At 58.7% G+C, this 15,760-nt stretch overlaps 1 protein-coding gene across 5 annotated transcripts in view; it reads left to right on the forward strand.

Annotated features, from left to right (window-relative positions):
• Window positions 1–14,973, forward strand: part of HIP1 (huntingtin interacting protein 1) — a 43,949-nt gene extending 28,976 nt beyond the window's left edge. For 3 of the 5 annotated variants that reach the window (XM_071448159.1, XM_071448160.1, XM_071448162.1), the window contains 30 exons: window positions 282–345; window positions 889–1,031; window positions 1,582–1,638; window positions 2,080–2,160; window positions 2,785–2,861; window positions 3,019–3,080; window positions 4,290–4,430; window positions 4,809–4,866; window positions 5,398–5,473; window positions 5,945–6,076; window positions 6,682–6,779; window positions 6,920–6,992; window positions 7,289–7,472; window positions 7,570–7,658; window positions 7,752–7,868; window positions 7,956–8,057; window positions 8,749–8,943; window positions 9,061–9,208; window positions 9,300–9,386; window positions 9,493–9,600; window positions 10,013–10,149; window positions 10,256–10,366; window positions 10,485–10,543; window positions 10,653–10,746; window positions 11,085–11,185; window positions 11,298–11,403; window positions 11,533–11,656; window positions 12,129–12,190; window positions 12,707–12,818; window positions 13,129–13,271. In XM_071448159.1, the coding sequence (XP_071304260.1) occupies window positions 282–345; window positions 889–1,031; window positions 1,582–1,638; window positions 2,080–2,160; window positions 2,785–2,861; window positions 3,019–3,080; window positions 4,290–4,430; window positions 4,809–4,866; window positions 5,398–5,473; window positions 5,945–6,076; window positions 6,682–6,779; window positions 6,920–6,992; window positions 7,289–7,472; window positions 7,570–7,658; window positions 7,752–7,868; window positions 7,956–8,057; window positions 8,749–8,943; window positions 9,061–9,208; window positions 9,300–9,386; window positions 9,493–9,600; window positions 10,013–10,149; window positions 10,256–10,366; window positions 10,485–10,543; window positions 10,653–10,746; window positions 11,085–11,185; window positions 11,298–11,403; window positions 11,533–11,656; window positions 12,129–12,190; window positions 12,707–12,818; window positions 13,129–13,139 (3,009 nt within the window). In that variant the 3' untranslated portion in view covers window positions 13,140–13,271. The other 2 variants (XM_071448163.1, XM_071448161.1) reach the window with 2 other exon arrangements.
• Window positions 14,974–15,760: the final 787 nt, after the last annotated feature.

Genomic DNA, 15,760 nt, shown 5'->3' on the forward strand with positions numbered 1-15,760 from the left:
TCTGAGGGCAGCAGAGGGTTCTTTGTGGGCACTGCTTTAATTGTTTCATTATTATCCTGAGTAAATGAGTCCTGGCAGCAGCTGAACCTGGTGGATGCCAACTGCATCCCAGAAAGGCATCTGGGAAAGGTCAGCATTCATCTGGCACAAGCAGGGATTGGGGACCTGGATGGAACCCAGCCACTGCAGAGCCGGAGGGTCTCAGTGAGCAAGGGGGGGAACTGTGAAGGAGCCTCAACCTTTTCCATCTCACCCTCCCCCCCATCACTTCTCTCTTGCAGACCGTCAGCATCAATAAGGCCATTAATGCACAGGAAGTGGCTGTCAAGGAAAAACATGCCAGGAATATCCTTCTCAAAGCTGGCCATGGGACTGTGGGAGCAAGGCTGGGGCTGCCTGGAAAAGGGGCAGCATCAAGAGGATGTGTGAGGAGAGGTGCCCAGGGTGCTGGGGAGGCTGGGGGCTATTAACAACATTGGATATTTTTCCAGCATGGCACGGGGTCCCTGCTACTGCTGTCACAGCCTTTGAAATGTTGGTAGGTGCCCAGGCTAGTGCTCCCAGCACTGCCATCCCAGGAGAAAGCAGGAGGGGAAGGTGCCCACAGTAGGCTGGGACACTGCCACCAAAAGTGGATCCCCAGCATCCCAGCCAGGCACCTGGGAAGGCTCATCAGAGGCACAGCCCCAGCCTTGCATGTGCCATGGTGTTCCCAGAGCAGGGCTGGTGGCAGGGGAGAGGGTGGCTTGTGCCACTTTGGGGACAGCGAATGCCTGGACTGGCATCATTAGCTCCCTGTGGTGGCCTGGCCACTCTGGCTGCAGCTGTCTTTGGGTGGCCTTTCTCCGTCACCAAAGGGCAGAGGAGTGCTTCCTTGACCACCGGCACCATGCATCCTGGGCACGCACCACGAGAAGGGAGCACAGACCTTCTGGTCAGTGGTGAACCGGCTCCCACTGTCCGGCAATGCCGTGCTCTGCTGGAAGTTCTGCCATGTCTTCCACAAGCTCCTCCGGGATGGACATTCCAATGTGAGTGCCCACAGCTCAGCTTGGGGCCAGGTCCTTTCCCCTGCAGTGCTGCTCTGGGTGATGGGAGGTGCTGGAGGGTCAGTGTCTGTCTGGGGGGGTCTGTCCTGGGGTGGGGACTGGAGTCCTCCCAGAGGGCCATTGGTCTCCCAGGGGTCAATCCTGAGCAGGACCTGGAGCTGGAGGGTTGGTGCCCTCCTGTGGGTCAATCCTATGGGGGCATCAGTGCTGGAGCTCTCCCAAAGGGTCAGTGCCCTCCTGCAGGTCAGTCCTGGGTGCCAGAGCCCTCCTGGTGCTGCCCTGCCCAAAATCTTGTGTGCCTCAAACCACAGTGCCAGTGCCAGAGGAAAGTGCTCAGCACCTGCAATGACGTGCGTGCAGGAGCCATCAGCAAGGATCCTCCTTGGGGAACTGGAGGCACCCAGGGCTGGTGGCGGCAATAAAGGGTTGGGAATGCATCAAGACCTCCCATGTGTCACCCAGTTCCTGGTTTCAAGTATGGAACACTTTGTCCTGGTGCTCTGCCTAGTGATTGTCACCATCATTCCTCCAGGTCCTGAAAGACTCTGTGCGATACAAGAATGAGCTGAGTGACATGAGCAGGATGTGGGTAGGTGACCAACCCTCCCAGCCATGGTGGGGAGACCATGGGGGTGCCATGGCCAGGCTGGGGGGGTGTAGGCTTGGGGGATTCCCTCTCCCAGGAAGCAGAGCACAGCCATGGCTGACCTGTGGCTGTTATCACCTACCTGGGCTGGGTTTCAGTTGCATTCTGTGTTCCCTTCCACCAAAATCAAATGCCTCCTTCCTATTTTATGGCAAAACCCAATAAAAACTTGGCTCTGACAGTCAAATGAAGCATTGAAACATGCAGAGAAGGTGATGAGAAGGTCTGACCAAATTCCTTCAGTTCAGCCAGTCTGCATCCAGGTGCTAGTGAGGAGGGTTTGGCTGTGGTTTTGGGGACGTAAGGGAGGGGTCAGTTATTCTGCAGCAGAAGGCTTTTCTACAGCCTGCCCTGGATCTCAGCAGCTTTTTGGGGTCCCCACAGGGCCACCTGAGCGAGGGCTACGGTCAGCTCTGCAGCATCTACCTCAAACTGCTGAGAACCAAGATGGAATTTCACACCAAGGTAAGCCTCCCTGTCCCTGTCACCAAGGCTGTAGCAAGGGGTGGGCACTGGGGTGACAACAAGGTACCAGCATGGCTATCCTGCTGCCTCCATGAAATATTCCTGAATCTGCCAGTGGCCATCAAAAATTGTCCAAGGGCCAATGCTTCAGGGGTGGCAGGATTCCTGGTGGCCCAGGGCTCCTTGGGCTGGGCTGGGATTTGGTGGATTACAAGTAGTAGGAGACACACACACACTCCATTCTCCCTCAGCTATCCTAGATGGGAAAACTGCTGGAAAGAGGTGTTTTCTGTGCCCATCACCCTGTTTTGGAAGTGTGATGTGACCTTCCCCAAAAGGCCAGGGCAGGTACCCCCTGGGGCGGATATCACTCCATCCTGTCCAGTTCTCTGCTGGCAGCCCTATCTGCTCCCTGCTAGGCAGGTTTCTCAGCCCAGGGAGAATCAGCTCTTCTTGCTGGGAAGAGAACAGATGCTGTGGATTAGGGATGCTGTGGTCACCCAGGGTTCAGAGACCCTGTGCTACCTCCCTGAGGCTGCAGGATCACAGCTCTGGTGCTCCCAGAGCTGTGGCCAGACCAGGAGATTTTCTGGAACCCTTTCCTGACTCCTGTTTTCCCCACAGAATCCCCGATTCCCTGGAAATCTGCAGATGTCTGACCGGCAGCTTGATGAGGCTGGGGAGAATGACGTCAATAACTTGTGAGTGCAGGGCAGGGGAAGGTCTGGGAGGGAGTGGGTGCAGGTGGGTGGCATGATCTGCCCAACCCCACTGGCAGCATGACCAAGCAGGGACAAGACCCTTCCTCATGGGTGTCCTTGGAGACAGTCCCCAACCATCCTCAACCCTGTTTCCTAGTTTTCAGCTGACGGTGGAGATGTTTGACTACCTGGAGTGTGAGCTGAACCTCTTCCAGACAGGTAAAGGTCTCCGTTGCTCTGAGACATGGTGGAGTGAGAGATCTGCTGGAGTCCAGCCCCTTGGTGGGGCTGATCCAAGCTGGATGAGGCTCTGACCGGGGATGTTGGCTGAGGCCATCACAGCTCAGCTCTTCTATGGGCACTTCACCTGAATTATGGTTCAAGGCAAAGTGGAAGGTGCTGCACCTGGGTCAGGGCAACCCCTCGTATCAATCCAGGGTGAAGGATGGAGGGATGGAGAGCAGCCCTGCCGGGAAAGACGTGGGGGTGCTGGAGGATGAGGAGTTCAACATGCCCCGGCCATGTGTGCTCCAAAACCTCCCATGCCCTGGGCTGATCCCCCAGCATGGGCAGCAGGTGAGGGGGCGATTCTGCCCCTCTGCCCCACTTAAGTAAGATCCCACCTGCAGAGCTGCCTCCAGCCCTGGTATCCCAGCACAGGAAGGACATGGGGCTACTGGAGCAAGTCCAGAGGAGGCCACAGAGATGCTTGGAGGGTTGGAGCCCTTCTGCTCTGAAGACAGGCTGGGAGAGCTGGGGTGTCCAGCTGGGGAACAGAAGGGTCCAGGAAGACCTTAGAGCTTCTTCCAGTGCTTAAAGGGGCTCCAAGAGCACCAGAAAGGGACTTCAGACAAGGGATGGAGTGACAGGACAAGGTGGAATGGCTTGCCACTGACAGACAGCAGGGTTAGGTGGGAAATTGGGAAGAAATTCTTGGCTGTGAGGGTGGTGAGACCCTAGCACAGGTTGTCCAGTTAAGCTGTGGCTGCCCCATCCCTGGAAGAGTTCAAGGCCAGGTTGGATAGAGTTTAGAGCACCCTGGTCTAGTGGAAGATGTTGGAATAAGATGGTCTTCAGCTGCTCCAAGCTGGTTTTGGAGCATCTTCCATCTGGCACACCCAGCACACTCCAGTGGCCAGTGGGACAACAGTGACAGGCAGAGCACAGGGTCACATGTCAGCTCTGCCCAGGAATATGGCTGGGGCTCAGTCCTGGTTGGAGGCCTATGGTGCCGGGCTGTAGTGTTCCCAGGCCTGGGTGGGAATTTTGCCTCTCACTGAGCTCACAAACTGCAGGGTGGCAGGCTGTGTCCCTAAGGGCCAGTGGGTGTCTTGCTCTGGATGACATGTGTGGATTTGGCAGACACAGAGTGGCACCCTCGGGTGCTACTGCTGCTGCCGGATCTGATCCTGCACTCCTTCCCTGCAGTGTTCAGCTCTCTGGACATGTCACGCTCAGTGTCAGTGACAGCAGCAGGGCAGTGCCGTCTGGCCCCGCTCATCCAGGTGATCCTGGACTGCAGCCACCTCTATGACTACACTGTCAAGCTGCTCTTCAAGCTCCACTCCTGTGAGTCTCCCCAGCACCACCGCCTTTGACAGGGGGAACACACAGGGAGGCACTGGGTCCACCACCCTGCTCAGCCTGGGCTGTTGACCACCACATCTTCCCCCACCTCTTTTTGCGGGGAGGTGAAGGGAGTCACCATGGCAAAACCCACATCCTTCAGGATCGGGAATTATGACAGCCACCAGCCCACACTTCTCTCTGCTCTGAGGAGTGTGGGGTGTGGTCCCCTCCTGCAGCAGGACACTGTGTGGAGTAGTCGGACCCCCAAAGGAGGGTGGCCATCTCTGGGAAACAGCTATCTCCATGTGGCTGTGCTGATGGGTTGTTCCCTGATCCATGAAGACACCCGCTGACATTTCTACTTTCTGCTTCTTCTAGGTCTGCCAGCAGATACACTGCAGGGCCACCGGGATCGCTTCCTGGAGCAGTTCCGAAAGTAAGTGCCCAGACCCAGAGCATTGGTGCTCTGGGAGTGCTCCCAAGGCCCTGAGATCAAAAATGGGTGAGCAGGGACGTGCTGTGGTCTCTGGTACATGATTATTTAGAGTAACCAAAACAAAAACTGGCCACCAAGAGCAAAGAGGGGATGTCATGGTGCCAGGGGAGGATGTCGTTGTGCTGAGAGACAGCTTGATTCAAGGTCAGAAACTCAAAGAGCAGATAGCAGTGCTGACTATGCTCTGACCACACAGACACTTACCTTGGGACAGTGATCAACAGCGCCAAGATCTTGACTGGGATGCTCAGGTGACTGGGAGAGGTGGGAGCTCGAAGTGGTGTGGCTGGCCACCGTCCCTCCTCCCCTCCTCCCCAAAACTTTTAAGTCCTAAGTTTGGTGGCAGCACAAAACACATTCCCTTCCAGAGCACTACAGTGGCCAGATGACCTCCCCCCCCACCCCAGAGTCAGGCAAGAGGTTGTCCAGGTTGAACAAGAATCATCTCTAACCATTCCCTGCTCCTTGCAGGCTCAAGGACCTTTTCTATCGCTCCAGCAACCTCCAGTACTTCAAGCGGCTGATTCAGATCCCGCAGCTGCCAGAGGTGAGACCCTGCAGTCCCCATGTTCCCTGTCCCTGTGCCCAGGGGCAGCAGTGGGGGCACTGGCAAAAGGCCCAAAAAAGCCTATTGCTGCCTTTCCCAGCTTCTTAGGTCTGGTGGCAGTGTGGGGCTCCTGGGCCTTGAGGATTCTTTTATCCCTCACTGGGTGGCATCCAACTGGATGTAGCTGCCCTCTGACTGGAAGCTGAGATCCCCTCTCTCACTTATCCATAGCCCTTGATAAGATCCAACCCTGCGGGTCCTGGTTCTATCCCTGCGGGTCCTGGTTCTATCCTTAAGAATTCTGATTCTATTCCTCCACATCATCACTCCAGGACCTGTGGGTCCTGGCTCCATTCTCATGGGTCAAGGCATGGCCAGCTCGGCTCCAGGGCAGGATTTTAACCAACTGTGCTTTCAGTCCAGCAGCAGTGCCAGTCTTTCCACCTTAGCCCTGCTCCACTCCCTCCACAGAGCCCTCCCAATTTCCTGCGTGCCTCTGCACTGTCAGAGCACATCAGCCCTGTGGTGGTGATCCCCGCCGAGGCATCCTCACCTGACAGTGAGCCCATCACAGACCTGGTGGAGATGGACGCAGCCTCGCAGGTGAGGATGGTGGGGGCTCTCTGCCTCTGAGCCGGGGTTATTTCTCTAAATCCATGCAGCGGTGAGGGCTGAGACAGTGGGGATGGCCTTGGGAGCTGGGGAGTGTCACTGGAAAGAGGTGGGTTGATGCTGGGTGGCTGTCTGGGTGCTGGATGTCCCATCTGGGTGCTGCTTATCCCATCTGGATGCTGGGTGTCCTGTCTGGGTGCTGCTGGGGCTGAACTAGCCTGAATTCTCCCAGTGCTGCTCAGTGGTGTGGTGCCCTCCAGTGAGAGAGATTTGTCTTCAAGCATTGCCATGGAGACCTTTAGGTCTTCACCCTCCTCTCCACCAAGGGTTGTCCTCAGGCATTGAGTAGGGAGGGGAAGGAGCATGCAGTGACATGGCTTTGGGGATCTTCTCTCTCTAGCAGTTAGGTGGGGATGGACCACAGATGCCCCATGTTCATCAAGTTCATCACATTCAGTGTCCTGGAAGCAGGGAGAACCAGCCGCGGTGCCCAGGCAGCTTGTAGGCTGGCTTGGCAGCGACACTGGGGACGTAGAGGGACAAGGGCTCCCAAGTGGTAGTGGGGTCACTCTAGGTCTGTCCTGTTTTTCCCACAGAGCCTGTTTGACAACAAGTTTGATGACATCTTTGGCAGCTCCTTCAGCTGTGACCCCTTCAACTTTAACAGCCAGAACGGGATGAACAAGGATGACAAGTAAGCAATCCTGGCGATGCTGCAGAATGGCCAAGATGGTACCAGGAGCTCCCTGTCTGGGACGGCATCACAGCCATAGTGACACAGGCAGGCTGTGTCCCTGAGGCACTGAGAGTGTATCCCATGTCTCTCCTTCCTAGGGACCGGCTAATTGAGCAGCTTTATGGGGAGATCACAGCCCTGAAGGAGGAGCTGGAGAACTTCAAGGCTGAGGTGGGTGGACAAGATAGTGACCAGATCTCTGTCCTGCCCTCTTCCCAGTGGCTTCCCCTGTACAAGGGGTCCCCAGGTGTGCCAGGGGGCTGCATCCCTGTCGGGGGGGTGGGCTCAGGCCCACTGCCTAGCATCCTTGTGCTTTGCCCAGATACATTTGGGGGCTGGCAGGGTGGTACCCATGGCGGGGGGGGGGGCTGCTGGACAGTACTGGTGGGCATTGGATGGTACAAGTGGACATTGACTAGTCCTGGCAAGCACTGAACAGCACCATCAGCCCCCACCCGTCCCCGCAGAGCGCACGGGGTGCAGTGCAGCTGCGTGGCCGTGCCAGCGAGTTGGAGGCTGAGCTGGCCGAGCAGCAGCACCTGAAGCAGCAGGCACAGGACGAGAGTGAGTTCCTGCGTGCAGAGCTGGAGGAGCTGAAGAAGCAGCGGGAGGACACAGAGAAGGCTCAGCGGAGCCTGACGGAAATTGAGAGTGAGCAGGGAGTGCCAGCACTGGCATGGGGTGGGGTGAGCCCCAGGCAGGGGGGGGGTCTCAGGTGCTCAGCTCTGTGTCCCTGTGTGCATGGCAGGACGGGCACAGGCCAATGAGCAGCGGTACAGCAAACTGAAGGAGAAGTACAGCGAGCTGGTGCAGAACCACGCTGACCTGCTGCGCAAGGTGGGCTCCCCAAACTGCCCCCCCCAGCATCCCCTCTCCCAGCCGTGCCCTCTGATACCGGGGGCTGCTCAGCTCATTCTCTGATGTTGCCAGAATGCGGAGGTGACCAAGCAGATTACAGTGGCCAGGCAGGCCCAGGGGGATGTGGAGCGGGAGAAGAAGGAGCTGGAGGACTCCTTCCAGCGCGTGAGCGAGCAGGCACAGAGGAAGGTGAGTAGGGATGGTGGGGGACACACCAGGGATGAGCAGGGGCTCCCCATGGGGCACCAATGCTGCCAACTTCTCCCCTTGCTCCAGTCTCAGGAGCAGGCAGAGGTGCTGGAGACACTGAAGCGAGAGCTGGCAGCCAGCAGACAAGAGTTGCAGGTCCTCCAGGGCACGCTGGAGTCCAGCACACAGGTGAGAGCACCCTCTGGGCTGGGTAGCCAGGCCTTAACCATTTTAGAGGTGATACCCACCACTGGCCTCAAAACTAGCTCCCTGTCATCATCTTTGCCACATCTGAGCAGGTTTGATGTCACATAGGGGAGTTTCATGGTCCTGAGTGTGGTATTATGTGGAGTAATGGGCTCCAGCAGCAGGGATCATGGAATAAAAATGCCTGGAAGAACAGGGTCAGTCAGCAGCTCTGTCTCCGCTGTAAGCCCAGGTAGCAGTGTAGCATCACACTGCAAGCTGTGCCAGAGGGCAACCCATGCCCACAGAGCTGTGGAAGACAGCAGGGGTGCCTGGGCTCATAGGAGGCAGAAGCTGGCAGGAAATTGCAGTCACCCAACTATGAGGTGGGCAGACTTGGCAGCTGGATGGGCATGGGGCAGAGGCAGCACCCTGCAGCCACTCCTCCATCAGGATGGTGACAGTTGTGATAAAAATGCATTTTCACTGATAAAAGTGAAATAGCTTCCCAGGAGCCTCGGTTTTCACCAGATAAGATCATCAGTGCTTCTCATTGTAGGGAGCTGTTCTTGTGCAGGCCATGGTGCACCCAGCAGGGACAGTCAGGGTGGCACAAGCCTGGAAGAAGAATGGGTCCCCAAATGGAGGATTCACCCTCAAGCACAGCCCCAACTGCTGTTTCATGCCCCACCAGGCAGGAGCCGAGCAGAACACTCGGATTGCCAGCCTGGAGCAGGAGAGGGATAGGCTGAGCCAAGCAGCAGAGCAGCACAGGGACAAGATGGCAGCTCTGCAGACTGAGCTGCGGCAGCTGCAGGACACACTCAGCCGCGAGCAGGAGAGCAGCAGGACAGAGCTGGAAATGCTGCAGACCCAGCTGAGAGACAAGGTACCACAAGGGTCCTGCCATCCCCCTTCTGGCCAGACCAGAGAGGTTTGGGTGGGCCAGGTGCAGGGAGTGCCTGGTGGCCCAGCAAGGGCTCTGAGCTCGGCTCTGGCCCAGCAGGAGAGCACAGAGCGGGCGCTGCAGCAGCGCCTGGCTGAGGAGCAGCTGTCCCTGCTGCAGAGCACCACGCGCGAGGCTGAGCGCATGGTGCAGGACGCCCTGGCTCGCATGGAGGATCCTGCTCATATCAGCTGCACCGGCTCAGCAGGTGATGCCCCTGCTGCTCCCAAATCTGGTGTTACCACAGCCTGCCTGCTCCCTGTGGTTGCAGCTGAGCCCTGCCTCCTGTCTGCCTGCAGATTGCCTCCTGTCCCAGACGCTGGCAGCCTCCGAGTGCGCAGAGCGGCTGCGGGACGCACACAGCAAGTACCTTTTGGATGGCGCAGGTGAGAGGTGGCAGCCCCGGGCATTGGGCACAGGGGCAGCCCTGCCACACGGGGCAGGTGGCCAGCGCAATGGGGGCTGAGGCCTGTGCCCACTGTCCTGCCGCAGCCGTGGGCTCCCTCCTGCCCCACCTGGCACTCTTCGCCCACCTGGTCAGCAACACCCTCCTGCAGGGCAGTGCGACCTCCCATGTGGCCCCTGTGGAGCCTGCTGACCGTGAGTGCTGCCCCAGGCCAGGGGTTGGGGGTGACGACCCCTGAGCAGGGGTCAGAGTGGGCAGGGGATCAGGGTGAACATGGTGGGTGGGTATGGGTCAGGGTGGGCAAGGGCTGGGGGGGCAGGGACCAAGATGGGCAGGAGATCAGGGTGAGCAGGGGCTGGGGTGAGCAGATGTCAGGGTGGGAAGCGCCAGGGCAAAGAGGATACTGGGGTGAGCAGAGGCCAGGGTGTGCAGGGGTCATGGCAGGATGCTGGGATAAGGTGTGCAAGATGCTGGGGCAAATAGGTGCTGAAGTGGGCAGAAACCAGGGCAGGCAGAGGCCAGCACAGGCAGGATGCTGTGGAGGGTAGGAACCAGACATCTTCCCCCAACATGTTGCCCCTTCAGCCCCCCATGCTGCCCATGCAGGTCTGCTGGAGCTGTGCAAGCAGTGTGGCAGTGAGACTGTGAGCTACCTCAGCGCCCTGCAAGACCCAGGGAAGGTGGCAAATGCTGACTGCAGCCTGGTGACAGCCTACCTGGGCCAGATCAGCGCTATCGGGGAGGTGGGTGGCCCAGGAGGGCTAGTAGGATGGGATCAAGCCATGGCAGGCACCACCAGAGGGACTGTCGTGCTCCTGGATGGTCCCTTTCATCCCATCCTGTCCCCAGGAGCTGCGTCCCAGAGGTCTGGACGTCAAGCAGGAGGAGCTGGGTGACCTAGTGGACAAGGAGATGGCAGCGACGGCCGTGGCCATCGAAATCGCATCTGCCCGTATTGAGGTGAGGGTCACCAGGAGCAGAGAGGTGCCCACAGGCACAATGCTGGGGGCCTGCTGGGGCCCCTGTAGAGGCCAGGGAGACACACTGGGCTCAGTACAGCCTCTCTCCCCTCAACCAGGAGATGCTAAGCAAGGCACGGGCTGGTGACACTGGGGTCCAACTGGAAGTTAATGAGAGGTGAGTGATGATCAGAGCACTGGACAGAGCCAGGCAGGCAGGATGGGGACAGATGCTGCAGGCAGGGCAGCTGCTCCACAATGGGGACTCAGTGGTGTGTGTCTCACAGGATTCTGGGCTCCTGCACAGGCCTCATGCAGGCCATCCGTGTCCTGGTCCTGGCCTCCAAGGATCTCCAGAGAGAGATTGTGGAGAGCGGACGGGTGAGCTGGGACAGGGGTGGGGGCAAGAGGGTGCTTGTCCAGCTGGGGGTCATTGTGCACTTGTTGGGACATGCTGCTCCAACAGTTGTCCTGCTGGGACTTCCCCACCAGCTGCCAGGAGCTCCTTGCTGACCCCAGGGGCTCACCCTGGTTATAGTTCCTGGGGTGTCGTGGTGATCCCTGATCTCCCTTCCCACACAGGGGACCCCACAGCCCCCAAGTTCAGTGTGTCCCCACCTCCCACACACAACCTGAATGACACCCTGACCTCCTCCTTTTTCCCCCCAGAGCAGGGGTTTGAGGTGATCAGTAACTAATTGTGCCTTTACCAATGGCAGGGTGCAGCATCCCCCAAGGAGTTCTATGCCAAGAATTCACGCTGGACTGAGGGTCTCATCTCTGCTTCCAAGGCAGTGGGCTGGGGTGCCACTGTCATGGTGTAAGTGCCACTGTCACCAGAACAGGGAGAGGATGGCAGAGTCCTGCCATCGTTACAGGGAGGGGACACGGGTGGCAGGATGATGCTCCAGCTCCTCTTTGCTGTCTCGCAGTGATGCTGCTGACCTGGTAGTGCAAGGCAAGGGGACATTCGAGGAGCTGATGGTCTGTTCCCGGGAGATTGCGGCCAGCACCGCTCAGCTGGTGGCAGCCTCCAAGGTAGGAGCAAGGCTGCTACCCTTCCCATGATTCAGGGAGATGCAGGGGCACCATGTGGTCACCCCAAATCCTGGGGCTGGTCTTCTGCTCGCCTAGCGGGGTGTGACCCCCTCCTCACTGTCCTGTCAGGTGAAGGCAGACAAAGACAGCGCCAACCTCTGCAAGCTCCAGCAAGCCTCCCGGGGCGTCAACCAGGCCACGGCCAGTGTGGTGGCCTCCACCAAGGCTGGGAAGTCTCAAGTGGAGGAGAAAGGTAAGTGTTGGGCTGCAGGGATCTTAGAATCATGTAATCACTAAGGTTGGAGAAGCTCTCTAAGACAATTGAGTTTACCTGTTCCCCCACCACTAACCATGTCCTCAAGTGCCACATCTACACGGTTTTTAAATCCCTCCAGGAATTGTGACTCCACCATACCCTGGGCAGCCTCTGCCAGTGCTGAACAACCCTTTTAATGAAGAAATTTTCCTTTTTATCCAACGTAAACCTCCTCTTGAGGCTGTTATCTCTGGTCTTAATGCTTGGAGCACAAACCTCCCCAAAACTTCTCCTCCTGGCACTCACAACTCTTGCTTGGCTGTGCCCCTGTGGTCTCTGCCCATGGCTGCCCGTCACTTCCTCCCTGCATATCCCATGGTACCAGACCCTGCCAGCAGCATGGGAGCTGCTGGGGAGTCTGACTGGGAGAGCAGAGCTTGAGGGGGGCTGGTGGTGTCTTTCTCCACAGATAGCATGGACTTCTCCAGCATGACACTGACCCAGATCAAGCGTCAGGAGATGGACTCACAGGTAGGGGATTCCCATGTTTTGAGAAACACAGCCGGTCAGGTGTCTCTTGGGCTGCCTGAGGTGGGGCATCAAATTTGCGATCACCATGCCTAGCTGCCCCCAGGTAGCACAAGCAAAGGCAAAGCCCAAGGTGTGAAGGCAACAGATGGGTTGCCCAGGAGTCACATGCTCTTGGTCCTCAATCCCTCCCCAATGCTGTTTGCATCATGACATAGCAGCCCATGGCCACCCCTGCCCCCCGTGTACTGCCCACAGCACCCACCTCTGCCTGCCATGGGGCAGCTCTGGGGAATTCCCCTGCCTGGGATGCCCACACAGATCATTGTGCCTTCACTTGTCTGCATAAGTAGTGCCCACCTGAGCTCCATCCCCTCCCCAGGTCCACTCGTCATTGGAGAACTTGTGGGATGCACCTCTGTGGTCTTTGGGCTTGATGTTGGGGGCATAATGGGTGTGAAAGGGGAGTGCTTGGCCCAGCTCTGTGCTGGGGTGGGCATGTCCTGGCCATGTCCCCAGGTGCGGGTGCTGGAGCTGGAGAACCAGCTGCAGAAGGAGCGGCAGAAGCTGGGGGAGCTGCGCAAGAAGCACTACGAGCTGGCTGGCGTGGCGGAGGGCTGGGAGGAGGATGGTGAGTGGTGCCAGCCCTGCTCCCGCTGGGCAGCTGCTCCTGGAAAAGGTGGGGCAGGATGGAGAAGCCCTGCCTGCCATCCATGGCAATGAGAAGGTTTTGCTGCATCCCTCACAAGCCTGGGGATAGTTGGCACACATGGGCAAGTCCTATGGGGTCTCTCCACAGGAAAAACCCCATCATGTGGGATCTACATCATCCCCAGGAAGGGGGTTCAGGTGCTACTAGAGCAGCCTTGTGGTCCCAGAGGGATGGGGCAGAGGGATGCCGGTGGACAGCGCACCCCCTGACCCTGTCTTCCCAATTATAGCTGCAGATTAGCACCAGTGATAGAAGCAGCCCACAGGGGACACCTGGAACCCTGTGGGGGACACCCCTGGGACCCCACTTGGTGCAGTCTGTTGAGAAGAACCCCAAGGAAGTGGCACAGAAGCCCCCCTGAAGCACACATTCCCTGTGTCCCCCCAGGAGCCGCCTCCAGAACCAGAGCCGAGCCGCCAGCAAGACCCCAGGGCTGGGGCGAGGGCGCAAACTGCACCTGTATTTATTAGAGCTGCTGGGGGTGGGGGGAGGTGTCCACGCGGGGGTCTTTAACCCTTTAGTTTTGTTTTTGCACAGATTCTGGGAACTCTTAGAGCCTTCTCTGGCTGAGCGAGAGCGGTCAGGTTTCTCTTGCCTCTAGCTGCTTTTCCAGCCTTAATCCAGCCCCTGGCTCGACATGAACGTCCCCCCGCCCTGGGAATGAGCATGCTGACAGCCCCGGGGGTGCCACCAGGTGGGGGACAGCCTTTGGGGTGCTGCTGGGCTTGGTGCTAAGTGTGCTCCCCCTCAGTGGGACACTGGAGTGCCTTTGGCCACTGCAGGCTGAGAGGTGGTGTTCTCATGAGATACCCTGGCTGGTGACACAGGGTGCTAGGAACAGCTAGGAAAGGGGCAGGAGCAGGAGGGATGCTGCTATGAGCTCCTGTCCCTCATTCCAGGTCCCCAAAATGCCTCCCAAACCCCCCTGAGCTGGGCTGCTCTGCCCTGACAGTTCACTGTGTTCATGCCAGCAATAAACCCTCTGCAAGGTGCTGGGTGTGGCTTTGGGCCACCACAGTGCCACCACACAAGCCACTAGTTCCTGGGGACAGGGGGTGACTCTAGGGCAGCACACAGAGGGTCTAGGGGGAAGCCAGGGTGCCCCAAAACCAGAGCACCCCAAAGCCAGAGTAAGCAGCTCCCTGTCCCTGCTCACTTTGGTGCCACCCTGGCGTCATCGCCACCCTCTTTGGGTGCAGGGGGTCCAGGGCCAGGGGTGGCCATGGAGCTGGCACCAGCCAGGGAACCTTTGTGCCTTGAGCAGGGGGCTCAGAGGGCAGGGGGTATCAGCCACCTCTGGGCCCCCCAGCTCATCTCGCTGCAGTGGAGACAGTGAGGTCAGACCATGCAGCAATGTTCCCATCCCCCACAGTCCTCCTGGTGCCCCTGCTGGGGCCAGTGTCCCTCCACTCGGGGTCCTGAGGACGGGATTTGGCCTTTCCCCCTTTGGGAAGAGGCTGGGCTGTCACTGTGTGCTTTCCCAGCAATGCCGCCCCGTCAGCACCCAGCTGGCACCTGGAGCAGTGGGACCTGCCACTGCCATGGCCTCAGAGCTGCCACCCCTCCACGCAGCCATCCAGCGTGCAGGGAGCCACTGTTCCCATGAACATGTTCCCATGCTCTGCTGCCAGAGCACCTGCTCCGTGTGCCAGAGGGACCTGGGCTCCTGCTGCTTCCCCATCCTCAACTTGTGCTGGCTCCCCTTGGATGCAATACCAACCATCCCATTCCTGCAGGACACAGGGAGCCCCAAAACCCTCCCCACATTTTTGGGGGAGTCTCGCCTGCACGCCCAACTACCTCAGGCCTTGGGGCCCGGGAGCGGCATGGGGGTCACGGTGGCAGTGGGGGCTTGGGAACCAACGGCACTGCTTTCAGCCTAATCCACTTGTCCCTTTTGTATCTCAGCCAGGCATGGGCAGAGGGTCCCTGCAGTGTCCCCAGTGATGGCAGATGGTGTTGGGGATGGTGGGGGTGCCCCCCCCCACTGCAGGGCAAGTCGATTTGGGTTTTCATTGTATGATAATGACCATGTTGTTTGTTTTGGATTTTTCAATAAAGCCTTCAGCCCAGCCCCACAGCCTGAAGGGGGGGGGGGGGGGAACACAGGGGACCTGTGTCACAAGGGGGTTGTGGGCTCTGCCCTCATCAGTGTGCTCAGTGGCCCCCAAAATCACTTGGTGTCGAGGTGACCCAGGTGTTGTTCTGGTGATGACCTCCAGCCTTTGCCCCCACTGTCCCACACCTGCGTGTCCCCACAGCCAGCCTGCATGTCACCTTTTTGCTGGGAGGGCACTAGGATGTGGTCCCAGCTCAGCCCTGAGGAGCGTGGGTGGCTTTGTCCTCCCTTCCTGGGAGGATGATGCTGTAGTGGGGAGGCCATGCAGATCACCCTGTCACCCCAGCAGAGCCGGGTGGCCCACATGGTCCACAGAGAGGGATCTCAGAGGAATGTCCCCTCCTAAGCATGGTTAACCCATCTGGGTGGCACCTAGTCTCCTCCTGCCTTGCCAGGGCCACCTGGACCCCTGGGATGCAGAAAGCCCTGTGACAGCAGCCACCGTCCCTGTCATTTTCCCTGCTGTTGTCCCTGCCTGCCATGGTACCTGCCCTGCAGAACACAACTGGCTGGCAGTGGGGTGGGATATCCCCAGGAATAGCCATGTCTCCTGAGGAACCCAGGGGCTCAGCCAGCCAGAGATTTCCCGCGGTTTCCAGCCCTGTCCCCAGAGCAGGATGGTGGCAATGGCACCCTTCAGCTGAGACAAGGGGACAGGCTGGACACGGTGGTGACTGGGGAGAGGCAGGAATGTGCCTGCCGCTGGGTTCCTGCACGTGGGACACAAAGTCAGATATAGGGT

Source organism: Agelaius tricolor, unplaced genomic scaffold (genome assembly GCF_023055355.1).
Source record: "Agelaius tricolor isolate 1412-34295 unplaced genomic scaffold, bAgeTri1.0.p SCAF_25, whole genome shotgun sequence".
Lineage (NCBI taxonomy): Eukaryota > Metazoa > Chordata > Aves > Passeriformes > Icteridae > Agelaius > Agelaius tricolor.